This window comes from Myotis daubentonii, chromosome 16 (assembly GCF_963259705.1).
Source record: "Myotis daubentonii chromosome 16, mMyoDau2.1, whole genome shotgun sequence".
In the NCBI taxonomy this organism is placed as follows: domain Eukaryota; kingdom Metazoa; phylum Chordata; class Mammalia; order Chiroptera; family Vespertilionidae; genus Myotis; species Myotis daubentonii.
In genome coordinates this window covers 3,858,560-3,886,100 of record NC_081855.1, presented here as the reverse complement: position 1 = coordinate 3,886,100, position 27,541 = coordinate 3,858,560, and the positions used below count along the sequence as shown (strand labels likewise).

General features: G+C 64.2%; 1 protein-coding gene across 1 annotated transcript in view; it reads right to left on the bottom strand.

Moving 5' to 3' along the window:
* The window catches only part of MYO15A (myosin XVA), a 55,830-nt gene that overhangs the window by 7,796 nt on the left and 20,493 nt on the right, over positions 1-27,541 (bottom strand). The window contains exons 13-61 of the mRNA XM_059668401.1: positions 27,106-27,164; positions 26,902-27,025; positions 25,637-25,732; positions 25,102-25,233; positions 24,474-24,599; positions 23,712-23,789; positions 22,976-23,124; positions 22,839-22,884; positions 22,600-22,724; positions 22,086-22,203; positions 21,613-21,788; positions 21,063-21,147; positions 20,364-20,417; positions 20,185-20,266; positions 19,975-20,105; positions 19,404-19,499; positions 18,326-18,561; positions 16,893-17,074; positions 16,562-16,634; positions 16,173-16,364; positions 15,769-15,911; positions 15,561-15,655; positions 14,876-14,990; positions 14,614-14,681; positions 14,465-14,542; positions 14,151-14,331; positions 13,930-14,062; positions 13,566-13,671; positions 13,342-13,414; positions 12,238-12,359; positions 11,995-12,054; positions 11,488-11,563; positions 11,098-11,213; positions 10,902-11,020; positions 10,307-10,448; positions 9,711-9,822; positions 9,555-9,629; positions 9,066-9,244; positions 8,395-8,510; positions 8,130-8,202; positions 7,839-7,911; positions 7,549-7,622; positions 7,249-7,331; positions 6,017-6,147; positions 4,868-4,962; positions 4,598-4,675; positions 4,196-4,292; positions 2,105-2,265; positions 339-472 (exon numbers count right to left, since the gene is read on the bottom strand). Coding sequence (XP_059524384.1) covers positions 339-472; positions 2,105-2,265; positions 4,196-4,292; positions 4,598-4,675; positions 4,868-4,962; positions 6,017-6,147; positions 7,249-7,331; positions 7,549-7,622; positions 7,839-7,911; positions 8,130-8,202; positions 8,395-8,510; positions 9,066-9,244; positions 9,555-9,629; positions 9,711-9,822; positions 10,307-10,448; positions 10,902-11,020; positions 11,098-11,213; positions 11,488-11,563; positions 11,995-12,054; positions 12,238-12,359; positions 13,342-13,414; positions 13,566-13,671; positions 13,930-14,062; positions 14,151-14,331; positions 14,465-14,542; positions 14,614-14,681; positions 14,876-14,990; positions 15,561-15,655; positions 15,769-15,911; positions 16,173-16,364; positions 16,562-16,634; positions 16,893-17,074; positions 18,326-18,561; positions 19,404-19,499; positions 19,975-20,105; positions 20,185-20,266; positions 20,364-20,417; positions 21,063-21,147; positions 21,613-21,788; positions 22,086-22,203; positions 22,600-22,724; positions 22,839-22,884; positions 22,976-23,124; positions 23,712-23,789; positions 24,474-24,599; positions 25,102-25,233; positions 25,637-25,732; positions 26,902-27,025; positions 27,106-27,164 — 5,468 coding nt within the window. The remainder of the gene's footprint in view (positions 1-338; positions 473-2,104; positions 2,266-4,195; positions 4,293-4,597; positions 4,676-4,867; positions 4,963-6,016; positions 6,148-7,248; positions 7,332-7,548; positions 7,623-7,838; positions 7,912-8,129; positions 8,203-8,394; positions 8,511-9,065; positions 9,245-9,554; positions 9,630-9,710; positions 9,823-10,306; positions 10,449-10,901; positions 11,021-11,097; positions 11,214-11,487; positions 11,564-11,994; positions 12,055-12,237; positions 12,360-13,341; positions 13,415-13,565; positions 13,672-13,929; positions 14,063-14,150; positions 14,332-14,464; positions 14,543-14,613; positions 14,682-14,875; positions 14,991-15,560; positions 15,656-15,768; positions 15,912-16,172; positions 16,365-16,561; positions 16,635-16,892; positions 17,075-18,325; positions 18,562-19,403; positions 19,500-19,974; positions 20,106-20,184; positions 20,267-20,363; positions 20,418-21,062; positions 21,148-21,612; positions 21,789-22,085; positions 22,204-22,599; positions 22,725-22,838; positions 22,885-22,975; positions 23,125-23,711; positions 23,790-24,473; positions 24,600-25,101; positions 25,234-25,636; positions 25,733-26,901; positions 27,026-27,105; positions 27,165-27,541) is intronic.

The window sequence follows — 27,541 nt, the reverse complement described above, 5'->3', positions numbered from 1 at the left end:
CACTGATTTATCACCCCTGTGAGAACCAGCACCCAGGAAGGCCTCGCTGCTGGATGCAACGCCCTGGTGAACATTTCTGCATGGCCACGTGCATTCCCGGATGACGGGGCTGTGTGTCCTGAAAGCCTTCTTATCGTTACATTTATTCTGAGCTGTTAATACCAGCTGGAAGCAACCTGTTATGGGGGGAGGAGGGCCCCAGCTCTCGGGGCGAGTTGGGATGGTAGCCCACGGCCAGGTCAGCCCCTTCCCAGACAGCCTGCTGGTGTGAGCGGGGTGCACAGGGCCGGGATGTCCAGCTCTGAGAATGTGGGGGCGGCAGGCGGGCAGGTGCTCACATGCTGGGCAGGCAGAAGAGGTCCTTGGCCCGGTGCTGCAGGGAAGCCAGCTTGGACACCTGCTGCAGCTGCTGCTCGCGGGGCTGGCCGGCCGGCACGCTGCTGAAGAGGCCCTTCAGGTAGTCGGGCAGGACCTGCAGGGGAGCCCTCGATGAGGGGCAGCAGGTGTGCAGGGCGTCAAGCAGTGGGGCGTGGTCGTCCCCACAGTGACCTGGGAAGAGTGTGGGCGTCCACACTGCGGTGTGGGGGTGTCTGTTGGGCTGGGGTTACTGAAAACGGAATATGCTTGAATCACTAAAAACAGATTCATGGGCGGGTACCCCCAGACTCTGATCACAGATCTGGGGCTCGACTTAAGGATTTGCATTTTAACAAGTTCCCAAGGAACGGCTGCCTATAGGCCACACCTAGACCAGCACTGGACTGGACTGCGTGGGGTCGTTGGCAACAGTGACACCGTGTGGCCATAAAGCCAAGTAACCTTACTTTGTACTTGGAATTGGGGGAAATTTGGCACCAGTTCCACACAAAAAACACACTCTTCCAAGCACTTCCACAAATGTTAGCAGAGGAGAGAGAGCCAGATTTTATAAACCCCAGGATCCTAACTGCGAGGACCAAGATTCCAATGGGAGTAACACAAAGACAGAAACAACACTGGCAGCCAAGGCCGCTTCAGGCCTTTGAGAGCGGGACAGGCCAGGCACTCCGAGGAGGGGAGAAGGGGAAGAGGTGCTGTTGGGGCGGCCTTGCTGGGAAGGACTTAGAAAAGCAGAGACGTGCCCGGCCGTGTGGCTCAGTGGTTGAGCATTGACCTATGAACGCGGGGGTCAGGGTTCGATTCCCCATCAGGGCACATGCTAGGTGTGCAAGAGGCAGCCAATCAATCAGTCTCTCTCATCATTGATGTTTCTCTCTCTCTCCCCCTCTCTCTCCTTCTCTGAAATCAATACAAATGTTGAAGAAGAAGAGGAGGAGGAGGAAGGAGGAGAGAGGAGAGAGGAGGAGGGAGGAAGGAGGGGGGAGGGGGATGGAAGGAGGGAGGAGGAAAGAGAAGGAGAAGAAGGAGGAGGAAGAAGAAGGAGGAAGGGGAAGGAGAAGGAAAATGGGAAGGAGGAGGAGGAGGGGAGGGGGAGGGGAAGGGGAGGAGAAGGAGGAGGAGGAGGAGGGGGAGGAGGAGGGGGAGGAGGAGGGGAAGGAGGAGGAGGAGGAGGGGAGGGGTCGGGGAAGGGGAGGAGAAGGAGGAGGAGGAGGGGGAGGAGGAGGGGGAGGGGGAGGGGAAGGAGGAGGAGGAGGAGGAGGAAGAGGGGGAGGAGGGGGAGGAGGGGAAGGAGGAGGAGAAGGAGGAGGAGGAGGAGGGGGAGAAGGAGGGGGAGGGGAGGGGGAGAAGGAGGGGGAGGGGAGGGGGAGGGGGAGGAGGAGGAGAAGGAAGAGGAGGAGGGGGAGGGGGAGAAGGAGGGGGAGGGGAGGGGGAGGGGGAGGAGGAGGGTGAGAAGGAGGGGGAGGGGAGGGGGAGGGGAAGGAGGAGGAGAAGGAGGAGGAGGAGGGGGAGGAGGAGGAGGGGAGCAGAGACGCAGGAAGGCAGCCGGGCAGAGTGCCGGCACCTGCGGGCGGAGGTCTGAGATTAGGTAGTGAGGGTAACGTCGTTGTTGCTCCGAGGAAGCCATGCAGGGGGCAGGGCACCAGGGCTGAACGGTCAGTGGGGACCTCACAGCCCTGGGGGAGCCAGGAAGGTTCCAGGGCATGGGTGGCCCACACGTGCTGACCTGGTTGTAGTGCATGGTCACGTACAGCTCATTCTCAAACTTCAGTGGCTGGTCCCAGAGAACACGCCGGAACCAGAGCATGTAGCTGCTCTCCACCTGCTCCATCTCCGAGGCCACGTCCAGGATGTAGGTGCCGCGGCTGAGTGGGCACACGTGCTGGCCTGTGGAGAGCCAGAGGCAGCGGGGGGCACGTGTGTGCACATGTGTACCCCTGTGCACAGGCGTGCACCCCCAAGCTGTCGCCCAGGCGAGCATCACCCGGGCAAGCCCCCCGCTGGGACACGGCACCCTCAGGAGGCGCGCATACTGCGGACCAGGTGCCCTGTGTTTGCGGGATGCCGGTGACTGCCACAGGATGCCTCTCCTGCACAGCTGTGGCGCTGCGTCTGCAAAGTGTCCTGGGTCCTGCTCAGACACAGCCCAGGCCGTTCTGGAGGAGTGGGGGGCGGGGACGCACTGAGTGCCTTTGGGCAGAACCCTTCGGAGGGCACGCTGGACTCCTGCGTGGGGGGGGGGGGGGACGCAGCCGGCACCGGGGGCTCAGAGCCTGTGGCGAGGCTGAAGGCGCTTCTTCATTTCCTGCAGACCCTTCTGCTCCCGCCCCACGCCGCCCATAAAGCTTTACCGAAGGGAGGGCCGTGTCGTACGATAAAGTCCAGACTCTTGGGCCAGACAGCCTGGGTTCAACGCCCAAATACGTGACCTTGGGTGAGTCCCTTGACCTCCAAGGCAGGCTGATTACTGGCCCTTTCTCAAAGACGTCCATGCCCTAAGCCTGGAACCTGTGAATACGTTACCTTCATGGCAGAAGGGACTTTGCAAATGTGATTAAGTGAAAGATCTTGGGATGGAGACATTATCCTAGGGCAGTGATGGCGAACCTTTTGAGCTCGGCATGTTAGCATTTTGAAAAACCCTAACTTAACTCTGGTGCCGTGTCACATATAGAAATTTTTTGATATTTGCAGCCGTAGTAAAACAAAGACTTATATTTTGATATTTATTTTCTATATTTAAATGCCATTTAACAAAGAAAAACCAACCAAAAAAATGAGTTCACGTGTCACCTCTGACACGCGTGTCATAGGTTCGTCATCACTGTCCTAGCTCATCCAAGCGGACCGAATGTCATCTCAAGGACCCTTATAAGAAGGAATGAGAGAGAGAGAGAGAGAGAGAGAGGGGGGGGGGGGGGAGATGCTGCCTTGCTGGCTTTGAGGCTGGAGGGGGCATGAGCCAGGAATGGGGGTAGTCCCAACAAGCTGGAAGGGGCAGGAAGAGAGTGTCCCCCCCCCCCCCCCCGAGGCTCCAGCAGGAACCAGCCCCGAGGGACCTGCAGAGCCGTGAACATATAAGCGCCCGCCTGTGGTTTTAAGCCCCCGGGTACGTGGTGATCTGTTACAGCAGCAACAGGAGACTACTACCCCTCGTGGGCCTCGGGTTCCCATCTATAAATGGGGGTGATGACAGGCTCCCTGTCATAGGGCTGTGGTGGGGACTGAAGGAGATGATGGGCTAAAATGCTTTGAACTGTGCCTGGGACGTAGTGTGTCAGTCACAGGACTGTTTTGTTACTGCCTTCCCCTCCTGCCATGCCTTGGCTGGACTCCAGGCAAGGGCTGAGGACAGACACGTGGTCCAGGGATGAGGGGGCAGTGGGAGAGCTGGTGGGAGAGGATGCAGCCGGCCAGCTGGCGTCTCAGTGGGTAGACAGCAGAGGGCAGGGGTGGGACCGGGAGAGACCAAGGGAGGGCCTCTATGGCCTACTGAAGGCACGAGTGGCGGGGAAGATGCTGGCACTCGTGGGTCCCAGGAGCTGGGATGGGGGCTCCTGGGGCAGGGTCCCTGAGCAGGCCGAGGGGCCGCGGGAGGAGTCAGAGCGCCTTCTCCTCCACAAATCCCGTCTGGGAGGCGAGACAGACATACACACGGCGGAGCAGAGAGAGACAGACAAGGGCTGGGTGCTCGGTGCACGGAATGGTCCCTGCACACGGGGGTCAAGGGGCTTCTGGGGGAAAGTGCCTTCCGGCCGGAGCCCTGGAGGCCATGTAGGGCGTGAGCCCAGCGCGCTCGGCCCTCCTGGCAGCTCACCTCGGTCGGTGACAAGAAAGATGACGTATTCCTGGAAGGCCTCAGGGCGGGTCAAGGCCATCTCAGCACAGATCTCCTTCACCACGTCCAGGGCCACCTGCGGGCGGGCGGGGAGAGCGAGGCTGGGCCAGCCGCTGACCTCTGTCCCCCCAGCCACCAGCAGACCGAGGGCAGAGCTCCCGGGCCTGCACAGAGGCAGCCCTGGGCTCTGAGAACCGCCTCGCAGGCAGGGAGCACAGCTTCTGGTCTGAGAGGCCCCGGCTTGCCCCTTGTTCGCAGTGGACTATGTGAGAGAGCCTGGGAGGGGCTCAGTACCCTTGGGGGCCACTCTGGAGACTGGGGTGTCCTTGCCCCCCACCCCACCCCCCAGCGGCTGCCTGCTGGAAACATCCCCTCACTTACGGTGCACGTTTTGATTTTGAGATGGCGTTCGAGGCCTCCAGGGAGGAAGAAGAGTTGTCTCTTGGAACTGCGGCCCGCCTAGGACAAGGGAGGGTGAGGAGACAGGCAGGCTGGGCCGAGGGACCTGGGCCAGCCATCGTGCCCTGCCACGGGGGTCCCTGAGCCCCAGGTTCGGCAGGCCCCGCAGGAGCACCCGTGCCGGGCCCCTGAGGCCTTCTGAGCACAGCAGGCCTCTCCGCGCCCTGACCCCCCCCCCCCCCCCACGCTCACCAACAGGGCCCGGAGCTCCATGCCGCTGGGCAGCTCCAGACGGCCGCCGAAGCGCAGCGTTTTCTGCAGGTTTTGCTCACAGGCCTTGGCGATTCCTACAAAGACAGAGCCAAGGCCTTGCCCCGGTCGGCAGTCAGGCTCCTCTGGCCGCCGGCCGCCAGCCCACGGGCTCTCTGCACAGCCAGTGGGATGAGCTTTTACTCCAATCTGCTGGCTGAGGAAACAGCCCAGAGGGGCAGCGATCTGCCCAAGGTCAAAGGCTGGAGTGCTAGTGCCGCGCTCAAACCCACAGCCCACAGGCTCAGGCCTGCAGTTAGGTCCACAGCCCCCTGGGCTGCCCGATGAGCCCTGGAAACAGCTGTCACCTTGAGCTGCTGATGGGGGGCTTGTCCCTAAGAGGCTGTGACTATGGGGGTGCAGCTGTGGGTCCCCCACAGAGTCCCGGCAGGAGACCCCGTGCCTGCCTCTGCGTGTCTCGGACTAGGCAGTGCCGCACCTGCGGGCAGGGAAGCCCGGGAGCCGCTCTGAGCCCCCGGAGCTGGGCCTCTCCGCCTCCGACCTGGGAGTGTGCGCTACTCAAAGCCGAGGAGGACTCGGAGGCAGGGGAGGTCCCCCATCTCTCTCACCGCTGCTGTGGTGACCGCAGGGGCCCTGGCTCTTTCTTAGGGGGACCAGGGAGTTGCTATGGAAACAAGGCTGGCATGAGGTTGAGGAGCGGCCCCTTTCCTCCACACTCCAAGCGGGAAAGGCTGAGCCCCTGCCCCCAGCTTCGGGCCCACGCCGGCCTGGTCCCGCTCAAGGCCCTGTTGATTGCCAAAGACCCAAGGGGCAGAGCCTCCCCCGCAGCCCAGGCCGGGCCCCCCTCCTCTTCCCCACGCCACTCTGCCCACGAGGAATCCTGCCCAGAGCAACAGCTCCTCTGGGAAGCCATTCACCTCTCCTCTGACATGCCTCCCTTCCCACTGACCAGACAGCCCGGCGCACCAGCCCCTGCGGGGCCTCCACCACATGCCGGGGTGAGGGCATCTGGGCGAACATGGCCCAGGCACCGTGAAGGGCCAGGCTCTCTGGATTTCCCCTCCTGCTGGCTGCCTGGCCGGTACCCACGCGGACAGGCCTCGGCCCTGGCCCCCTTGCTGTGCCCCTCACCCTGGAAGGGCAGGCCCGGGCTCTGGCTCACGTCCTGGAGGAAGTGGACGAGGGGTGGCCGGAGGACCTCCGAGCAGCTGTGGTAGGCGGTCAGGATGTACAGCAGCCTCCAGCCCCGCTGGCAGCTGTCCCTGTGAGGACACACGCGTAGGACCCCGTCACGTGGCCACAGCAGGACGGCCATGCCCGGAGTCTCGGGCAGCTCTGGTTCTGGGTGTTCTTCCTGCCCGGGAGGGCAGGGGGGTGGCCCAGCGCCAGGCAGGAGGTAGGTCCTGCTTGGGGCCAGGGAGGGAGGCAAGGAAGGGCCCGGGGCCCGACACGCACCAGGGACACCTTCCCTGGGGAGATTCTGCCTGAGGCTTCTGGGCAAAGGTCCCTGAGGGGGGCCCGGGGACGGGGGGTTGGGGGAAGGTAGTGGCAGGGGAGGCCTGGGTGGGCGTGGGGCAGGAGCATGTTCTGAGTGGCTCTAAAATTCCCAGGAAGGCCAGGGGGACTGGACAATTCCCAGGGACTGGACAATGACAGCAGCACACGCTCGCGCACTGGCTGTGTGCTCCCCCGTGAGCCCTGCGGGAGGGCTTCGCCTGTGGGGCCTCTAGTGCCCGGGAGCACAGGGCTTCCCTTGCCCGCACCACCCTCACGAGGGCCGCGTGCTGTGCGACGCAGGGGAGCCAGGACTGGCCAGATGAGAGCTCAGCTTCCCTCGGGCTGCGGTGATGGCTTTAGGGACAGGAATGTGACCCAGGTCAGCCGATCACAGCTCTGCACCCCCAGCCGCTGTGGACTGGGGGTTTCTGAGTGGGCCACCTTGCAAATGGCTGGGGTGGTGCTTGGGGACGGCATCGCCGCCGAGGAAGCAGCCAGGACACAGGGCAAGCCTGCTGGCTGCCCTCACCTGGCGCTAGCCGTGCCCGAACGCCGACATCGGCCTTTCCGGGCACCGGGACCCTCTTTTGCTTAAACCGGCTGGGACTGCGTTTCTGGCACCTGCCACCAGTAACCTGGACTCACGCGATCGCTACCATTTTACAGGGAGGACGCTGAAGCGCCAGGAGCAGGAGTGCTGGTCTCGGACCAAGCAACTCCAGGTCCGCACACTGTGTCTACTGAGTGAGGAGAGGGCCGGGGAGAGAGGCTGGGCGGGCCAGGCCCGGCGGCGGGAGGCGGGCTGTGCTCCTGGAGGGACGGGGTGGGGGTGGGGGGGGCGGGCAGGGGCACAGCGGCTCACGCACTGGTCGCTGCTGGCGCGGTCCGTGAGCTGCTTCACCACCTGGCAGTAGCACTCGTCCCGCAGGGCCTCCTGCTCGGCGCACAGCTGCAGGGCGGCCGGTCACCCACAGGCCGGCACAGGAGAACAGGGCGGGCGTGTGAGACAGGCCCCGTGTCCCTCTCCAGGCCCTCCCTCCGGCGGATGCACTCCTCCTTGGGCCACACTAGAAGCTGCCCACCCCAAAGTCCTGCAACTCTGGTTGCTGATGGGGAAACTGAGTCACAGGCCAGGAGAGAGCGCACGGCAAAGTGGGCGAACTGACCTTCAGGAGGGTGCAGAGCACGTCCCGTTCGCGCTGGCCCTTCAGCGGGGCGTCCCCCATGAACCGCATCACGGCTGCAGGGAACACCCCACTCAGCCCCAGGCCCGAGCTGCCCGCCCTCGGGGACCCCAGGGAGGCCCCTCTGAGAGGCTGTGGCCAGGGGCAGCTGGGGCTTCTCTTTCTTAGAGGAGCCCCATGTCTGGCGGGGGGGGGTCTGAGGAGCAGGGGCGCGGTGATGAGCAGGGGCAGGTGGTGCTGGCCCCCGGCCCAGGGTCAAGGCCACCCCGCACCTAGGAACATGTCGGTGGCCATCTTGCTGAGGCTGGCGTCGCTGAGCTCGATGAGGGATTCCTGGAGCGGGCTCTGTCAGGGAGGGGGTGCGTCAGGTGGGGGGCAGGTCCGAACAGAGGGGGCCGCGTGGTGTGTCCCGTCTCAGGCAGGAGGGTCCGGGTCATGCAGAGGGAGCGGCGGACAGGGAGACAGGGGCGCGCGCAGGCCCTCAGGTGCTGAGGACAAGGCTGTTTGCTCCAAGGCCTGCACACCATCTTACAGATGGGGAAACTGAGGCCGAGGGCTGGCACCTTGGTGAAGCAAAGCATGTCCTCCAAGGTTCTGGACTCCCGGCCCTCCTTGGATTTGAGCCTGAGGCCGTCCCTAGGACAGGAAGCAGAGGGGCAGAACATTGGCGCCCCCTGCCCCCCCCAACCCCCCGCTCCCACCACGGCTGCAGGTGGCCTCACGCCTGAGGTTTCTCCCCCTCACAGAGGAAGGCCTTGCCCTTGGACACGGCAAGAAGCCCCAGGAGGAACTCCTCTGTGTGGGGACTGGGGTGGGGTGACCACTCACTGGGGTCTCCTCTGAGGGTCTCGGAAATACTTCTGGGCAAACGCCAGCATCGTGCGTGGTGGGGGAGCCAGCCCGTCCTCCCCACGATCAGCCGAGCCGGTCCTGATGGGGGAACCCTGCAGGGGGCAGGAGCCAGGAGGGCCTGTCCAACCACCCCCACCCCCGCCCGCCCCCGTCCCCATCAAACCTGACTCAACTCAACCCCAGGTGAATGTGCCCAGGCTCTCGGGTTGCCCCCCCCACCCCCTCGACCAGTCACAGCCTCCACATGCCCAGTGGGCCCATCCCCTGACCCACGTGGCCATGCCCCCCACCAGGCGCATCCCTGCCCAGGGCGGGCCTCTCCAGATGCCGGGGTGAGCTGATCTTGCCCTTACAACGTAGCTTTACCTCACTCCACCCCTCGCTACCACCACCCCACCTGCTCGGCCCTGCCCGCCTCACGGCCCCATCCTGCCACCGTGACCTGGTCGCAGTCCTTCTGCTGACTCCACCCTTCTCTACCCATTTGGCCAAATCTCCAACCATCGCTGGTCACATGCCACAGGTCACAGAATGGCTGGCCCTACCCCCTTCACCCCACCCCAGGACTGGCCGACCTTGTTCCCATCCACCTCCAGTCAGATGACCCCCCGCGGTCTCTACCCAACTGGCCTGGCCACCCGCCTCACCTCTCTCCTGCGGCCCACCTCCCATGCAGCAGCCGTGGAGGCCACGGCGGCGGCCACAGCGGCGGCACGACCCCGGCTGGGCTCCGTGGGCAGCTGTAAGAAGTCGGGGGCAGCCACGGGCTGCACCAGCTCGGAAGGGAAGCGTCCCACGCGCCCGTGGATGGTCCCGAGCCGCCAGCCTAGGGGGTGGGAGGGAGTCTGAGGCGAGCAGGCATCTCCCTGGGACTGAGGGCTCTCAGGACCCGCCCTGCCCTCGAGCTCCCTGGTGGAGGGGCCTGGGCTTGGGAAGGGAGGGCATTCCCTCGGCATGTGTGGCACAGAGGGATCCGCCGCTAACGGAAACCCTTCCCCCAGATCAGCAGGCGGAGGGCTGGGCGGGTGGCCGCCGGTCCCTGGGAGGCCTGGCCAGGCCAGAGCACTGCGAAGCCGGAGGCTGTGGGGGCTCTGCGGTTTGGGGCGCTGAAGCCGGGCAGGGGACCCGGGACCCACCGAAGTCAGGGCCTCTCCGCTGCAGCTCCTCCAGATACACCACCTTCTTGCGGACGACACAGCCGGCACTGTAGCCTGCGGCCGGGTACGTGTCAGCAACTGCCAGGGGGGCCCTGGCCCAGACCCCGCTCGTCCCACCCCACCCCAGGCACCGACCCGGGCGGGGCGGCTCAGGGGGCTGCAGGTGGATGATGTCGCCCTTGTGGAAGGCCAGCAGCGCCGGGTCCTCAGGCAGGAAGTTCCTCACAGCAACCACGTAGTCCGAGTCCTGGGCGGCCAGGGGCAGGGTGAGGCCACAGGCCCTTCCCGCCTCCCAGAGGCCAGGCCGCTCCCCTGCCCCCACGCCCACAGGTGTTCCTCCCCACTTCAAAGAGGGAGGGGCATCCCGGGTAGAAGGGCAGGGCAGGAGCCCTGGCCTGAGGCATGCAGATGGTGCCAGAGCACAGGCACAGGCCGCACCGCCTGCCACGTCCCCACCAAGGCTGGGCCGGGCCGGCCGCCCTGTGGGCACGGCCACTGCAGGGAGCAGTGCTGGCGCAGTGGCCGAGGAGGGTGAGGAGCACAGCAGCTGTGGAGCTCAGAGGAGGCGCCTGGCTGAGGAGCAGCAGAGGCAAAAGGCCATCTGTGGACGGCCGCAGAAGTCTGCGACTCGGCCACGGGCCGCACACGGCCTGCTCCCGGCAGGGGGCCGGTGCGGGTGCAGAGCCTGTCCGGGGCCTCCGCCCCCGCGGGCTCTGTGGGGGGACCCTGACCTTCTTCAGCTCCAGGATGAAGTCGTCCACCAGAGCCTTGACCTGCTGGGCGCGGGCTGAGAAGAGGATGACCTTCTCGCTGGCCAGGTTGAACTCCAGCATGTTCCGGGAGGGGATGGTCACGAACAGGATGTCCGCAAAGCTGGGGGACAGGCGCGTGAGGGCAGGGCCTGTGGCCAGGGGACGCCCTCTCCCCAGCCATCCTGCTCCTCGGCCCCGCCTGTCCCCCTCCCGGACTCCACCAGCCCCGGCCCAGGAGCTTGCCCAGCCTCCCGCCCTGTCACTCCGTGGCTGCAGAGGACTCAGCAGGTCTCTCCCTGGGCCCCTTCCCCTTCCAGGCGCACGGGCACGTGGCTGCGGACCACACCGTCCGACCACAGTGAGCTCCGTGGGGTCTTGGGGGCAGGATGGCCAGCGGGTTCCTAGCTGTGAGCCTGAGCCAAGCACCTCCCTCCCTGAGCCCAGGTCCCCGTCTCTAAACTGGGCTGGGTTCAAGGGCTGGGCACCATGCTGGTGCTCGGAGAGACAGTGAGGAAATGCTGATGCCAGCCCGTGCCCGTGTCCGGCGAGCCCCGTTTTCACCCGCTGCCAGCACCTGTACGTGCGCAGGACACGCAGCTGCCCTCCGGCCTCCCGGCTGCCCCTGGCCATCTGCAGGAGCTTGATGCCTGTGTGGGACACAGCTAGGATCTGCACGCCCGTGCCCACGCTGCCCTGGGTGGGGACAAGGGCACGTCAGCCTTGCCCTAAGCCCCGGCCGGGCGGGTGGGCAGGCTGGCAGCGGCTCGCACCGTGGCGGGGAAGAGGCGGGAGAAGTAGACCTCCCAGCTGTCGCGTGCGGTGCTGACCACGGCCCGCTTCACGCTCTCCGTCACCAGCGGCCTCTGTGTGTCCAGCTGGCTCTGGGCTGAGGGATGCAGGGGCGTCAGGAGCCTCCCCGCCCCGTGCCGGCCCCGCTGCAGGGAGGGAGGCCGACTCCGCAGACGGCAGGGGATCATCTGCTCTCAGTGCCGACGGGGAAGCCAGGACCCGAGGCAGACAGAGGCCCGGCCCCCCAGCCGGTCAGGCAGAGCTGACCCAGACCTGTTGCCTGGCCATGGTGGAGCCTAGCAGCTGAGCAAGGAGGGGTGTCTGGGAGGTGAGTGGGGCGGGGCTCATCCCTCCCCCGCTCCCTGCGGTACCAAACAGAGCCTTCATCTTGAGCCTCTCGTCCTCGGAGATGCGCAGGCAGGCCTCGGAGAGTGTGTCATGCAGGATCTGCGGGAATGAGCTGAGCTGTGATGCGGGTGGGCCGAGGGCCTCCCCCACCTGGGAGCCCAGGCTGGACTGTTCTAGGACGAGCGGGGGTTCCATGTGTGCAGCTGTGGGGTCCTCTGGGTAAATCAGATCCCACTCACAAAGACCCTCTCCTTTCTCCTTCCCTCCAGGTCCTGCCACCCCTCCCGGCCTTGGTGTCCTCATCTATACAGTGGGTCCATCTAGCTCAGACAAACCACGAGCCTGGTCAGATGGGATTGTGGGCTTGTGACCCTAGCCATGGGAACAGGGGTGCAGTAGAACAACTTCCCATCCACACCATGGTCAAGGAGCCCAACTCTGAGCGCAGCAGCAGAATCTGCAGACAGCTAGTCCACGTGCCCATTGCCCTGCTGAGCACACTGAGGCAGAAAGGGAAGAGAGGCCCTCACCTGCCGGAACAGGAGGTCTAGCTGCACGGGGTGGCTGTAGCTGTCCTTCGGGTAAAACACCTGTGGGGGTGGGGCTTCAGTGAGGACCTCCAGAGGCCCCTCACTTTGCTTCACACCTGGACCCGCCCCCAGGTGCAGCCCCGCCCTGGAGCAGCCGCAGGTGCCTAGCTCAGCTCCACCCTGGCCTGGTTCTCCAATCGGGTGTCCCCTCTGCCCTTGGTCAGCCCCTCCCCCGCCCCGCACCTCTTTGCGAAGGAAGATCTGCCAGGGGGTGTCCTGGTAGCCATAGAAACTGGGGTTGGGGAGGCGGTGCAGCTGTGTCTGCACTGGGTCCTCCGCAGGCTCCAGCGACCTCGAGGGCAGCGCTGGGGAGCACAGAATCAATCGCAGGCGTGAGGGGAGGCAGTAGAGTGGCAGCCCACACCCTTGGCCACAGACACACGTGATCACACGCATGCAGAACGCTGCTGCAGCCCAACCAGCCCTCGGCACATACTAGAAACAGGCACCCAGTGTGTGCAGGCCTATGCCAGGGGCTGAGGGTGTCGCAAGCGACTGCCTTGACTTTACAGTCTCCTGGCAGCTGTGGGTGAAACAGACCATTTGAAACGACGAAACTCTTCGTGCTAGGAGCCATGAGGTGGAAATAAAACGGGGTGACTTAGGGAAGGTCTGTGAGGGTCCTCGGACCGGGTGGGGTGGCAGGTCTCTCTGAGGAGGTGACATGGGAGACCTCGGTAAGAAGGGGCAGGCAGGCAGATGTTGGGGGCAGAGCGCTCAGGCAGGAGCAGCGCGGCAAGGAGTGAGGCAGGAGTGACTGGTGTGCCCCAGGAACACCGAGGGGCAGAGGGCCAAGGGAGGTGGGGCGGCAAGGCTGGGAGAGGGCAGATCTCAGGCCAGGGAGGAGCCGCTGGAGCGGGGGCCAGAACTCTCTCTCTAAGGTCACTGTGGCTACGTGAGGCAAACGACGTAGAGGTGAGGGCTCCAACTGTGATGTCAGAGGCCTGGATGGGGACCCCTGGTCTAACACCTTCAGCTGTGTGATCGTGGCACGTCATTTAAGCTCTCTGGGCCTGTCTCCCCATCTGTAACACCTGTAGGTGCAGATGGGCCTGTGTCCAGGGTGTAGTGCAGACTTAGTAAGGCCAGGGTGGGCCTGGCCTGGATCGGGGTCATTTAAGTGCTGACGTAATTGTACAGATGTGCGCACAGTATGTCCACACGGGCTCAGGACATGGACACGCATGCCACGGACATGCACACACACACACCTGTGTTCACACAGACTGACACACGTGGACACCTGCCCTCTGTCCCTCCCTCCCTCCCTCTCTCCTGGCACCTCACCTGGTGTGGGTCGCATGGATGGCCTCGGAGCACTGGTCACTGGCTTCACCAGGGCCACGGCCTCCCTGGGCACCTGCCCCCACCCCAAAGAGAGCGCTCAGGGGGCGCAGGGCCGGGGAGGAAGCAGCAGCAGGGTCATGCCTTTTAGGGGCAGCTGGTTTCCGAGGCTCCCTGGAGGCCCCCGTTTTCCATTCTGCCTGGGCACGGCCAGCCTCTGCCCTCACCTGCGTGCCAGGTGCTGCCGCCAGCTGGCTCATCTGGCCCTTCAGGATCATCAGGGCCTCCTCGTGGGGGTCTGGCCGCTTCACGAACACCCTCCCGCAGTCCTTCCTGGGGGGGAGGACACCGAGTTCCTCTCCCCATCACAAACCCCGAGAGGAAGGGCCCTCTCCGCCACCCCCGCCACCCCGTCATTGTCAATGAGAACCACAGGTTCTCACAGCGCAGCCTGGAAAGCAGCCTGGGCCGCCCTCTGCCGGGAGGGGGTCCTGGGGAGCATCTGCATAAACAGACTCCTCCGTCACACGTCACACGGCTGGCACCGGGCCCAGGGGGAGGCAGCTGCCTGCAGGCCGGGGCAGAGCTGACCTGAGGGCCTTGGGCTGGGCCCCCTGGGGCGGCTGCTGGTACTGCCTGACGATGTTCTTGATCTGCTGCGTGGGCTGCGGGAAGTGCTCCGAGTTGAGTGTGGAGTACCGGACCAGCTCGGGGCAGGGCGAAGCTGTGGGCCAGGGGGCGGAGTGAGACCACGCCTCCCAGTCCAGCCTGGGAGGCCGCCCCCACCAGCCCAGCAGGGACAGGACACTCACTGGTTTCTGGAGAAGACCGATCCTGAGCTAGAATGGGGGCGGCCACCGGCTTGGTGGGGGGCCTGGGGGCCTTGGCCGGAGGGGCGGGGGTCAGGGGCTTCAGGGTGGAGCGCAGGAGCACAGGCTTGGCCGGGGGTCCAGTGCCCGTGAGCTTGGGCCGTGCCTCGGGGGCTTGGGGCTTCTGCAGAGAGCAGGGTGTGAGGTGAGCTTCCTGGGACACACCAGCTTGCTCTCTGGGACCCCGTGTCTGCCCAGGACGGTGTGGGGTCCAGGCTCAGCGAGGTGCGGCGATGCCCTGGGCAGGCCAGGCTCACCTCCGGGGGGAAGGGCCTTGGGGCAGGACTCAGGGGCTGCTGCTGGAGGGCCATGGCCTGCAGGGTCATCTCTCTGGCCTGAGGAGAGGTGGGGGTGTAACCAGGCAGGCCCGCTCCAGGCAACCCCCTCCCAGGCCCCTCGCACGCACCAGCAGCACGGCCTGTTTGTGGATGAAAGCTTGCTGCAGAGCCAATGTGGAGGCATCCAGGCCTGGGACTTCAGGGAGCCGGGCAGAGGGCGCAGATCCCAAGGCGTAGGAGGTGAGGGAAGCGGGAATTTCCTACCACCTGCCCCCTTGCCTCCCCTCCGCCCTGCCCATGGCCGCCTCCATGTTAGCACGGGAGGGAGCCCGGAGAACCAGCGGACCCAGCCTTGCCCAACCCTAGAACCAACCCTGGGCAGGCACTGACTTGGCTTTGGCTCTGGGGGTCTCTTGGGAGTGTCTTCAGTGCTGCTACTGCCACCGCCACCAGGCTGGCCTCCCCCTTTCATGCGATAGGCAATGGCTGTCGGCTTCTCCAGGTCCTGGGGGCAGCAGCTGGCTCGAGTGGCTGCCTCCGGGCTGGCCTCCCACGGTTCCAAGGCAACGGGCACCTGACACCAGCCTCCTCCTCTACCCCAGGGGCCTCCCACTGGCCAAGCGTCTGCTGTGTGCCCAGCCTCTGCCCTCACGCACTCACTCAGTCCTCCCACCACCTTGCAAGTTCCCAAGTGACCACCCCTTTCACGGAGTAAAATGAGGCTCCAAGCGGGGCTATGCCCTGCTCAGGGCTACATAGCATGCCCTGAGGGGCTCCTGGGAGTTCTCAGCATGAGCAGGGTGCCTGAGGGGCTCCTGGGAGTTCTCAGCATGAGCAGGGTGCCTGAGGGGCTCCTGGGAGTTCTCAGCATGAGCAGGGTGCCTGAGGGGGCTGGATCCCACAGGACATGGGAGGTCTGAGCCTTTATCAAGGGGCGTCTCTAGCCAAGAGGACACCCTCCTCCTTTGCTGGGTCCCCATGACACCCCATGGCCCGGCTGTGTCCCCCCTGGATGTGTATGACTTGGTATGTGCACGCCATGCCTGCTGCCTGCAAACACCCCAGCCATCCCTACCGCATCCCCGCAGGACAGCACGGGGTCGAAGAGGCTGTCCAAGTAGCAGTCCAGGCCCTTGTGGGACACAGCAGGCTCTCCAGGGCTGTCCAGGCCTGGCAGGGGGGACACGTCATGTTCTCTCCTGCTGATGCCCCCACCCCCCCAGCCCCAGGGCCTTCCCCACCAGACACCGGTCCTGCTGGTCAACCTGGGTGGGTTGTTGTACCTCTCTGGGCCTCAGTCTCCCCATCTGTGCTGTCCTCATGGTGGCTGCAGTACCCATTGGCGTCAGCCACGTTGGGCATGTGCCCCTGTGGTTGGGGCCTAGTGGGCGTGTCCTCATCTGAGTCCCAGCTGTTCCCAAACACCCTGTGGGGAAGGGGAACATGGAGCATCTGATCCCAGAGGGACCCACGGCCTCCCAGACCACCCCCACCCCACCCCCTTCCACCCAATCTCCTCGGCACAGGACTCTGGAATTGAGTGACTGTCTCTTTAAAGGCGGGACCCTTTGGTCAGCCCCACCTCCATGAGAACCTTGAAGCTTAAGTCCAGACCTCAGTCTCTCTCAGCAGCCAGAGGGGCAGTCCCGTGCTGAGGCCACCCGTGGGGGCCCAGGTGGCCACCTACGCTCTCGGGCCTCCTCTGCCGGCCACGGGCCCTTCTGCACCCACAACGAAGTAGGACTTCTGCCGTGGGAAGTCCCTGAGCAGCTCCAGGTCTGACACCAGGTCCAGCACGTAGTCGTGGCCGGCCAGCTCCGCCCACTGGGCCCCGTGCTTCATGGCCACCGTCCAGCCCCGCCAGCCGTCCATGAGCCCTCTGGGGACAGCGAATGAAGGGACATGAAGGAGGGACGAAGCCAAGAGGTACCACTTGGGAAGACTCCGGGATAGGAGCGGACCCCAGCATGCCTGGGGGGGGGGAGTACCCAGGGGGTTGGAGAATCTGGCCTCCTGCCCCTCCCTCCCCGCTTCCCAGGTGCACTGGTGAGCTGGGCAGGGCATGCAGGAGCTGACCTGTGCCTCAGGATGTCTCCGGCCAGCTCCTCCCCCGTGCTCCAGGAGTGTACCGGGCAGGAGAACTGGTCGCCTGGACAAGAGCAGGCGCAGCTCAGCCTGGGAGGTCGGCAGCTGGCCCCGCTCTGCTGCTTCCTGCCTGCTGCCTGCGCACAGGCCTCTCACTCTTGCCCAGGGTCCTGGGTCTGCATCTTCTGCCCCGCTCCTCTCCCACATGCGCACCAAGACCTCCTTCCAGGGCCACGCCCAGCAGGCACCCCTCCCCGGCTTCTCCTGGCCCAGGGCAGAGGCCTGAAGGAGGGAAGGCAGCGGGGCAGGGAGGGCAGCTCACCGTTGAAGCAGCCCACATCCAAAGCCATGCTGGCCTTCTCCTGTGCTGCTGTCCACTCGAGCTGGGTCGGAGGGAAGGTGCGGGCAGCCCCAGGGCCTTGCTGCTGGGCCCGGCCCATGGCCTGCATGAGGCGATGCTGACACACGGCCTGGAAGCCATTCCGCCCGTAATCAGACACAAACCTGTGAGAGTGAGAGCCAGGATGAGAGGAGCTGAGGCTAGCCCCGGTCGGGGAAGACTCCACAGCCAGTTTAAGGGAGGCCCAGGCTGGCCCAGAGCTTTAAGGTGAGAATGAGAAGGCCAGGCTCCCCCAGAGCTCCCAGGCTAGGCTGAAAAAGAAGGGTACCAGGCTAGCCCCAAAGCATTTCAAACCAGCAGTTACACGGCCGAAGAGGTCCCAGGACGGCCCACCTAAGCTTGTCAGAGCGACATGTCACTGACAGGGTGGGGTCTGCAGCACTCTGTGGGCAGGAAAGGCACTCCAAGGGGCGCTCCCCATTTCACCCGGACCCCAGCTGCACCCGCCCTGGGCCTGCTGCCAGGCTCTCGCCCATCCTGAGACGGCTGTGAGGTTTCAACCTGGCCCAGGACCCCCGAGCCGACTCCTGCTGGCCGCAGGCATTCCGCATGCCTGGCTCCACTCCCAACCGCTGGGGTGCCTGGCCAGGAGCCGCGGGGGAGCGGGTCCACAGTGGCCACAAGAAAGAACCTAGAGCTGTGCCCACAGGAAGCCCTGGACAGGCAGTGGCCCTGTCCCATTGCCACACGGCTGAGCAGTGAGCCGCCCCCCCCGCACGTGGCCTGTGCACCTCTGTACACTCTGAGCTCACAGCCACTCGGAAGGCGGTCCGGTTACCACCCCTAATTTATGGGTGAGGGAAGAGGTTCAGAGAGGAGCCGTGACTTATCCCGCACTGAGCGCCTTTCCCTGCCAATGACCCCGACGCCCCGGTGGGTGACACTGGCCCTCCTCCTCCGGGGGCTGGCGGGTCTGTCCTCACACAGCACTCACCGCGCTCCCCTGTCCTAAGCACTCCACGTGTGTCCTCACAGAGCCTGTGAGTCCTGCTCTCGTCATCCTCATTTTACACGGAAGACACCGAGGATCAGCGAGATAAAGCAGCTTGCCCAGGTCACTCAGCTCTGATATGGCTGAGCTGGGACTTGAACACAGACTGTCAGAGCCTACACGTCCAACCTCCTCACTACATCCCGATGACATGAGAGGTCCACGCCTCCATTCCAATTCCCCACACCCTGGTTTTGCCACCCACCGTGCCCGGGAAGTCCTTTATCCAATCTCACTTGACTCCTACGCTGCACAGTAAGTCCAGCTTCCACGCACAGAGACCTCACGCCTGGCCTGACCTTTACCATCGCACCCCGGCCGGTGCCAGCGTCCCTGCCCGCCCAGCCCCACCCGACCCACTCACTTGAGCAGGTACTTGTTGAGGCGCGAGGAAGGTGCAAAGCCGCTGAGGCAGGCAGCCAGCAAGAGCCAGCCCCGCTCGGCATTGTGGGTCCTGGAGTTGCGCCACACCTGGTTGGCCAGTTGGGCCAGGATCTCGTCCCGGAGTTCGGGCACTGCCAGCCCCTTCTGCACAATGTAGTTCCCGAAGACGTGCTCCTGGGCACCGTGCAGGTGGGGGTCACCCATGAAACGCAGGACCTGCGCCACAGACAGACTCCTGGGCCTCGGAACGTTGCTCCTGCCGGGTTCCCACCCCCATGCATCCCTCACACGTCCTTCCCGTGCCCGTCCATGTAAAAGTCCCCCACTACAATATAATAGCTCTACCCTACACCAAATGACCCGGCAGTTCACTCCAGCCCTGGGAAAAAGTCAGGATCCAACATCCACGCTGGCTTTCTCTCCTGCTCATGAACCTTCTATAGCTCCCATCCCCGCCCAGCACCCCTGGCCCCCAACCCCCTTCAGACTCCAGGGGCCACATATCCAGCCACATCCCCCCCATGGAGGCGTACTCCTCGCTCCATCGCCTTGGGATAAATCTGAGCTCCAGACCCCTCTTGCCTTTGCTCTCCGGATGGGTTCTCTGTTCTGACCACATGGATTTCCTCTCCTCCCTGTGCCTCCTCCACAGCCCGGGCTGGGAGAGCCTGACTCCTCCTCTGACTCTAGCTCAATGCCCCTCCTCCAGCAAGCTCTCAGCCCCGCCTGGCCTGCCAGCCGCCGTGCCGCCCTGTGCACCCTGGCGGGCACTAGCCAGGTGTGCCGTGCCTCCTCTCTCAGCCTAGGGAGCCCTTGAGGAGAGAACCCGGATCTGTCCGCGTTGTCCCTGGGAACGTCCTGCTGCCGGGACGAGGCTGGGAGCAGAAAAGCCCAGTCCCCAGAGCTCCATGCAGAGGTGGCCAGACCTGACAGAACTCCTCCAAGGAAGGGGCGTGGCCGGGGCTTTGGCTCGTGCATGGGTCAGGAGGATGAGAGCCCCCTGGCCGGCCGCAAGCGCAGGAGCCACGGACTCCAAGGCGGCCCGGGCAGGCCCCTACCAGCTTGAAGATGCTCACGGCTTCCGCGTGGTGCTCTACGGGCAGCCCAGTGAGGGGCATCCTCAGGGGCACCGTCAGCATCCCGAAGGCAGGCTCCTGGGGGCACAGCAGACACATGGCACAGAGCCAGCACTGACCGCACATCTGGGTCCACTGCTCTGTGCCAGGTGAGAGCACAAATCCCCTGCCCCCAGTGTGTAGATGGGGAGACTGAGGCTTGGAGGGGGCAGACGCCAGCCCTCAGTGAGTCGGTGGTAGAGACAGTCTCAGCCCCATCTAGGCCCTTTCTGAGGGACAGAAAGTTAAAGCAGGGATGACGAGCTGTGGCTCCACTGACTGTTACATTTCTGACATCTTTCCAGACTGGCTGGCAAACGGCTGCTTCCCAAGCCCCTGGGGCCTCCCCTCCAGGCCTCCGTGGGCCCCAGGCTGCTCCTGACCCAGCAGCTGTAGGGGGAGCTCGTACCCGACCCTCAGGGCCCGGACAGGAACTGCCCGAGCTGTGGACAGCGTCAATTCTAACTGATCTGTGCCCATTGGCTGGGCTGCTTGGGCCCCTGCCAGCCCTTACCTTGAAGTGGCACCGGACAAACTTGGCCATGGGGTAGTTGTTGATGTCCAGGGGCAGTGTGACACGGGGCTCAGCCTGGAGCCGGGGAGTCCGGACGGGGGCCACCCGGGGCATCTGGGCTGGCCTAAGGCCTGTGGAGAGAAGGCACGAGGTGCCTGGCTCCCTTGCCCACCTGTGCCCACTCCCACCACACCTGCAGCACCTGTGTACCTGCCACTGCTCGCAAGAGCCCAGCCAGCTCTGCTGGCACCTCCAGGTGTCCCACAGCTACCACCTCCCGCTTGCTCAGCTCCTGGAGGGACAGCGTGGTGAGGGGAGGGCCTGCCATACCCCCCCCGCCCCGCCGTCCTCCCCTCCTGTCCCTGCTGCCACCCAGACCCCGCACCCACCTCCTGCTCCCGTAGCCGCACCTCCTCCACCCGGAGCCTCCGCTCTGCCCTCAGCTGCAGGAGAGCAGGTGGTCAGGGCAGGGAATGGCGGGCAGGGGCCCTGGCAGGCCGAGCCAGCTCACACAGGGCGGCCAGCAGGGAAGCAAGGGGTCAGCTGGCCTGATTTCTGGAGGCGACTGCACCTCACAGATGGAGGGAGGCAGAGGGGTGGCCAGAGAAACAGGAAGGCAAGGAAGAAAGAGAGAGCAAAGGCAAAGGGCAGAGGAGTGATCCTGGGAAAGGCGGGCGGCTCGTCACCCACAGAACCTTCAGGAACAGCCGTGCAGTTCTTGGGTGCTCGGCGTTACATTTGTCTGGTGTTGGTTTATGTGACAACAGGCCAAGATTGGCATCAAGGTACGAGCAAACCGTACTCAGTGCTGGTCCAGGTGCAAAATTCTAATCGGACCCAATTACTGAAGACCCACAGTGAGCCCAGCACCCGGACACCTGTCAGTGCAATATTCATTTCACCCTCTGCAGCCTCAGGGGAAGATGGGAGGTCAGGCTGGAGAGGGGCCGAGGCCACACAGCTAGTGAGTGGCAGAGCGGGGATTCGAACCCTCCTGGGAGCTAAGTGCCCCTCCCCATCTCTGCCACTCCCTGGACCCAGACAGGACAGGCCTGGCTCCGGGAGAAGGGCCAGGGGAAGGCCTGCACCTTGAGGTGGCGCCGGTGGCTCACGTATGTGTTCACTAAGGACCGGAACTTCACCAGACTCTTTCTCATCTGCTGATACCGCTGCCTGCGGGTAGGGAGGAAAGGAGTGTCGCGGTGGTGGGGGGGGAGGGGTCATGGATAAACCAGGGGCAGAGATACCTGTGCCAGCCTGGCCTTGGTGCACACTTCACTCTGGGGCCCTTTGGCTCTAAGGAAAGGAGCTCAGTGGGGGCAAGGACGTGGCTAAGGTCCGAGCCCGGATCCAACCACTTGGAGCACATAGATCCCGTTAGGTTGGAATCCCAGGGTCCCTGAGATGCAGGGTGGGGTCCTTCTTGGCTGGATGGATTCCCACCCACGAGTTACAAGGGCCAGCGGGTGGGACGGAAGGGCATCCAAAAGCAGAAACACTGAATCTGATCATCCTTCCAGCAGAGGCTCCCACTCTCAGCTTGCATACCTCCAGGAACAGGGAGCTGACCACCTAAGTTCAGGCAGAGCCTCTCCCAAGCCTCGTCTAGGGCTCCCTAGTCCTGCCTAGTGGCTGCACCTGGCCAGGTAGCCTCGGGCTCGGCTTTGCAGCAGGATGATCTTGCAGCGTAAGGAGCGGAAACGGCGCTGGATGAAGAAGCCGCGCAGGCAGCGCTGCAGGGTGAGGGCTGCCAGGTTCCGGACGTGCTCCCGCATGCTCTCCAGGAGCTGGTGGAGGTGCTCCTTAAGGAAGAGCTGGGCCGAGGAGGCGGGTGCTGAGCCGGCAGGGCAGCGACTGGCCTCAGGCCCTCCCTCTCCGGAAGTCCATGGAGACCGAACAGCCAGGGCAGCGGAGGGGTTGGGTTTGGAGAGATGGGAGCAAGCTGAGGGCGCATTAGGCAGCGGGAGCGGCCTGAGCAAGGTCCGGAGTGGGGTTGGCATTCCGTTCACCCAGCTCCACTGGACTGCCTTGGGGACAGTCCTGAGCCCACGGGTCGGTCCTGAAGGCCCTGAGCCTGAGCCCTCCAGGGACTGCGTGTGGGGGGGACTCACCTTGCTGACGCCAACGCGGTACATGTTTGGCATGACTGTGCACAGGCGGCTCAGCACGGACACACACATGTCCCCACTGGCTGGCAGGTTGTGCTCAAGGGACACTAGACAGCGGTACCTGCAGGGCCCAAATACAGCTGGGGCTGGGGACCTGCTGCCCCAGCCGCCCGCCAGGCTGCCCTCACCACCCCACCGCCTCCAGGAGGCCCACCGCGGGGGCTCCCCTCAGTGTCTTCCAGTCAGAGGGCACTCCCTCCCAACTCTAGGTGCCAGGACTGTGGAAAGGGATTCAGCAGAACAAGACCCCTTACTGCCATCTGCTGGAAGCTTGTCATAATCACGATTAAAAATGTTTCTCTTTGGAATCAACACAGTGAAACTGTGAAAAACTGCACAACGACCAACACCCATGCCAGACAACAGCTGGCATGTGGCCTGTGCACAACCCGCGCAGCTGTGCACGGCAAGCCCTGCTCTGCCGGGGCCTGTGGAGCCACGGCGGCGCCTGGGCTACCTGTCGACGAACGCCTGGAAAGGCAGCCGCACCGGGAAGCCCTCCTTGCGGATCCGCACGGTCTCCAGCAGCCCGGAGTAGCGCAGCTGCGCCATGACCACATCTGCCTCAAAGAGGCCTGGCTCCTGTGGGGAGGACCCGCCATGTGCAAGGGCACTGGCAGCACCAAGTTGCCGCGGTGGGCGGGCCGCGCCAGAGCGCGGGGAGAGGGCTGCTCCCGAGGCCTCGGCCGCACGCACCTTCTTGTGATTGGGCTTCAGGCAGCGCACGAACAAGGGGTTACACCTGGTCAAGGGCAGGGGCGGCAGCGTGAGGCCCCGGAGAAGGAAGTGCCCATCCCCAGGGTCGGAGGGTCCCGCCCACCGGCCACGCCCACCTCTCCATCTTTTCGATCAGATCCAGGAGCGACTGTTGGAACTTGGCTGCCACGGTGTGGGCCTTGTGGAGACGGGTGATGGAGCTGCTCTTGCCCAGGCGCTGAGGGGCAGCCTGGGGGGCATGGCTGGAGAAGAGGCGGGCCACCACCTGGGCAGGCATGGGCACCAGCCAGGGCAGTAGTCAAAGCACCAAGAGGGAGAGGTAGGAACCAAGAGACAGACAAGGAGAGAAACGAAGAGGGAGAGAGAAAGCCAGGGAACAAAAGGAGTCAAGTCTCCAGACCAAGAAGCACCAGAAAACTAACCCAAGGGACCAGCCCCGGGGTCAGCTGGCTTCTTTTTCTGGGGGACACATGGGCACCCACTGGGCGCATGGTCGTGAACCCTAGGATGACCGCAGGAGGAGGGTGCCCATTTGACAGATGAGGAAATGGAGTCCCAGAGAATACGGATGGGAGAACCACTCATCAGGCAGATGGAGGTGGGGATGGGCCCAGGCTGGGCGGGCTGACCGGGATGAGGCAGGGGAGAGACCTGGGGGCCAGCCAGGGGCATAGCCCTTTACGGGGCGGGGCCAGGAACGGGAGAAAGTACAGAGCAAGGCAAGGCTGGATGGGTGTGGGGTTAGGGCTGGGATGGAACTAGGGCACCTCCCCTTTCCTTGGCGGACAATGGCCTGGCTGTGGGCTGGGTGCTCTGGGGCAGGGCCAGGGCCGGGGAGGGAGGCTTGCTCACCCGTGTCCGGCTCCGAACAAATAGGTCCAGCACGTCCTGACGCACCTGGTCATGGTTCTTGTCCAGGAACTTGTGCACCTGGGAAGGGGGATGGCCGGGCAGCTGGGGCTGGAGTCCTTCCCCCACGCAGCCTGGGTGTGTCAGCCGCCTACTACCATCTTCTTCCTTCCTCGCTGCAGCCCTCGGGTGACCCTGGCCCTGCACCTCCAGCCCACTGTCTCCCTGTCTGTCCTGGAAGGGACTGGACCCTCCCCCGGCAGTGGTCCCCACCCCTCCTGTCCCCACAACCCTCCCCACTCCCAGGACTGGCGCCCTTCGCATGACTAGCCCCGGTCTTGGCCCCATCCTCAGTGGAGGACGCTGTCCTGTGCGCGTCCTGCAGCTGAGGGAAATGCGGCCCAGATGGGGACAGAGGCTTGGAATCTTGGCCCAAGACAATGCCAGGGCAGGAATGTGCCCGAGCTAAGAGCAATGAGAGTTGCCCTGGTGACCTTGTTACTGATAATAGCTGCTCTTCATCAAGCCCACCCGAGCCCTAGGCTTCTCACACCGTGAGATGGACACTGTTTTTATCCCCATTTTCCAGGTGAGGAAACTGAGGCTCCAAGAGGTACAGTGATTGGCCCAAGATTACACAGCCGAGGGTCAGCAGGGCCAGAACTGGAATCGGGTGGGAGTGTCTGGAGCCCAGGCTGAGCTTCTGTGCCTCCAACATCAGGGCCCTGGGGTGCTGGAGGCCATGAGGGCTGCCTGGGGTCTCACCTGGTAGGTGACTTTGCCTGCGTAGTGCTTGATGGTGAACTCGGGCAATGGCATCTTGGGTTTGGAGTAGAGCGGGTTGGCGCCATGGTGGTAATGGCACTTTTGCAGAAATGTGTGGTCTGTGGCCTGGGGGCAGGTAGGGTTCAGTGGGGGAGCAGGGGGCGGGCACCCTGTTCCTGGCCTAGTGGCAGATTCTCCAGCCCTGACTGATCTGCAGTGATCACTGGGGAGGAGGAACAAGTCACAGCCGCGCACTGCCCAGGGCGGGAGGCCGGAGGGGATCTCTGCAGACAGGTGTGTCTGGTTAGCTCCCAGCTGCCGCCCCTCCAGCCCAGCTGACTTTGCACTCTCTTGTCCCACTGCCAGCCCACCCTTGTGTTTTCCAGTCAGTATGTGAGGCCCAACCCCAAGGTCACCTCCTCCATGAAGCCTTCTATGATTCCCATGGCTGGTGTAGCCCCTCGAGTGGACACCTGCAGCCCCCTATCCAGGTTGTGAATGGCAGGTTGGCTGTCCTGAGCCCCATCCCAGGCCAGAGCAGAGAGGAATGTAGGGCTCAGGCCTGATGAGGACATGAGGCTCAGAGGCGTGGAGCAGCCTGACAGCCCACGCGGCGCCCAGGGCTCACCTGGGGAAAGCAGCACTGGTCATCCAGGATGCGCAGGATGCCGTAGGGCTTCAGCGAGATGAGGTTGATGCAGGGCTGATTGTCAGCGAAGGCCACCTCCCGCCAGTCGATCTGTTCGCGGAGGTACTCCTCCTGCGGGCAGCAGGGCTCAGCTCCTACTCCTGCCCAGGCCCCCGACTGTCTCCCCGGATGAATCCATCCGACAGGGCCTGGCCTGGGGCACCTCTGCTTGCACGCCTCCTAGCACAGGGAGCTCACTTCCTGGCAGGGCCACATGAACCACTGCTGGGCCTTCTCCTCCCTCCACCTAGGACAGCTCTGTGGAGGGTGAAGAGGACCCCCGAGCGGGCTCTTCCCCCCAACACCTTCCCCTCAAGAACACGGGCCTCTCGTGCGCTGGTGAAGCTGCCCGTGCCTTTCCCTCCACTTGGTCTCTGACAACCTCCGACTTGCCCGTAACGAGCCAGCATGTCCTGCGGTCACTGAGGAGGCCCAGGGCCCGTGAGGATGGGGGGTCCGACCGAGCCCCGCACACCTGCTCCTCCTGGAAGATGATCTTGTTGAAAAGGTACTGAAGGTTCTCGTTCGCATAGTTGATGCACAGCTGCTCGAAACTGTTGAAGCTCAGGTCCTGTGAGGCAGGTGGTGAGGGCCTCAGCCCACCTGTCCCCTCCCAGGCCCCCCCGCCACCACCCCCCCCAGCTCAGGCGCAGTGCCCTCCCTGCCTTCTGTGGTCGCAGCTTCAGGACGTGGGAGCCTGACCACAGGCCCTGCTCAGCACGCTCTGTGGCTGCCGCTGTGCACAGGCGGAAGGACGCCTGGCAGGCTGGGCCCAGTGAGAGGCAGCTCGGCTGTGGTTAAAGGCCCAGGCTCTGCACCCTGGCCAGTGTGGGCCAGTGGATAGAGCGTCAGCCTGCCAACTAAAGGGTCCTGGGTTCGACTGTGGTCAGGGGCACATGCCCAGGTTGTGGCCTTGATCCCCAGTGGGGGGCGTGCAGGAGGCAGCTGGTCAATGATTCTCTCTCATCGTTGGTGTTTCTCTCTCTCTCCCCCTCTCCCTTCCTCTCTGAAATCAATGAAATTATTTAAAGAAATAAAGGCCCAGGCTTTGGAACCTTCTTCGAGGCTCCAATCTTTCTAACCATGTGCCTTGGACAAGCCCCCTGTAGCTCAGTTTCTGTCTGTAAGACAAGGATCATGACAAGCCCACGTCATAAGGCGGTGGTAAGGGTTAAGTGATCGGTAGACGTGACGCACTTGGAACAGCCGCTGGCACACAACAGGTGCTGCGTGAGTGTTCGCCAGCACGCTTCTTTCTAGGGTCTCGCCTGTCTCACCCCAACCCCCGCACTGTGCACTCAGCACAGCGGCGCCCCTCCCGCCCCTGCAGATGCCTTCACTCCCCAGACCCAGGCCCCCACACCGCGGGCCACTCCCCCGCCTCCCTGGTTCCTGAGGAGAGAGCTCAGCATGTCTCCCCTTCGAGGGAGACCGCCCTGGCCCCTGCCCGCTAAGGTTTCCTCTGGCTCCACCAGGCCAGGCTGACTGTTACGGCTCTGACCACATGGGTTTGCCGATTTCTGTCCCCCATGCCCACCCAGTGCCTCCAAGGGCAGAGCCCAGGTCTGGTCCTTTCCAGGGTCCCTATGTTGCCCAGCTCACAGCCTGGCACCCACAGGCCTGCGGGTGAGGGAAGGACATGGTAGAAGATAAGGGGCCCTGAACGAAGAATGGCTGTGCTCTAGGCAGAGGTGAGACATGAAACCTTATGCCCCCCGCTCACCCGCTCAGGAGCCCCACCTCGAAGCCATAGATGTCCAAGATGGCGATGGACAGTGCGTCCTGCTGGGGGGATACCAGCGCGTTGACCCTGGTGATGAGCCACCCGAACAGCAGCGCATACAAGACCTTGGCGATGGCATCCCTGGAGCAGAGATGGTGAGGGGGTGGGCACCGTGGGGACCTAGCCACCGGGAGGCTCAGGGAGGGAGGGTGCAGCCTCACCTGGCATCCACGGCACTCTCCACCGTCAGGGGGGTGAAGATCTTCTCTCGAATTGTCTCCTAGGGAGGAACATGGCCCCTGAGCGACAGCTGGCTGGCCACCACCTCCAGGAAGTCCTCCGAGGATTGGGGGTTGGGTGGGGAATGGAAATGGAGTGACTGGTCTGAGGTCGACAGTAGGCCAGAGGTTGAAACATAAGGCCCTCGCCCCCCCCCCCCCCCCCCCCGCCTGGCTGTGCTGGTCGGGGTGGGGGCTGCTGGTCCAGTGGGAGAGGCAGAGACATAAGCAAACATGATGCAGCAAGACCAGCCTTGGGAGGGGAAGGAGGGCCAGGGGCTGAGGGAGGCCAGAGGAGGCACCAGCTCGGCCAGGGGTCAGGAACAGCTAGCTCCCTGGAGGTGGACAGCTGTGCTGGGCCTCCGGGCAGAGGAAACAG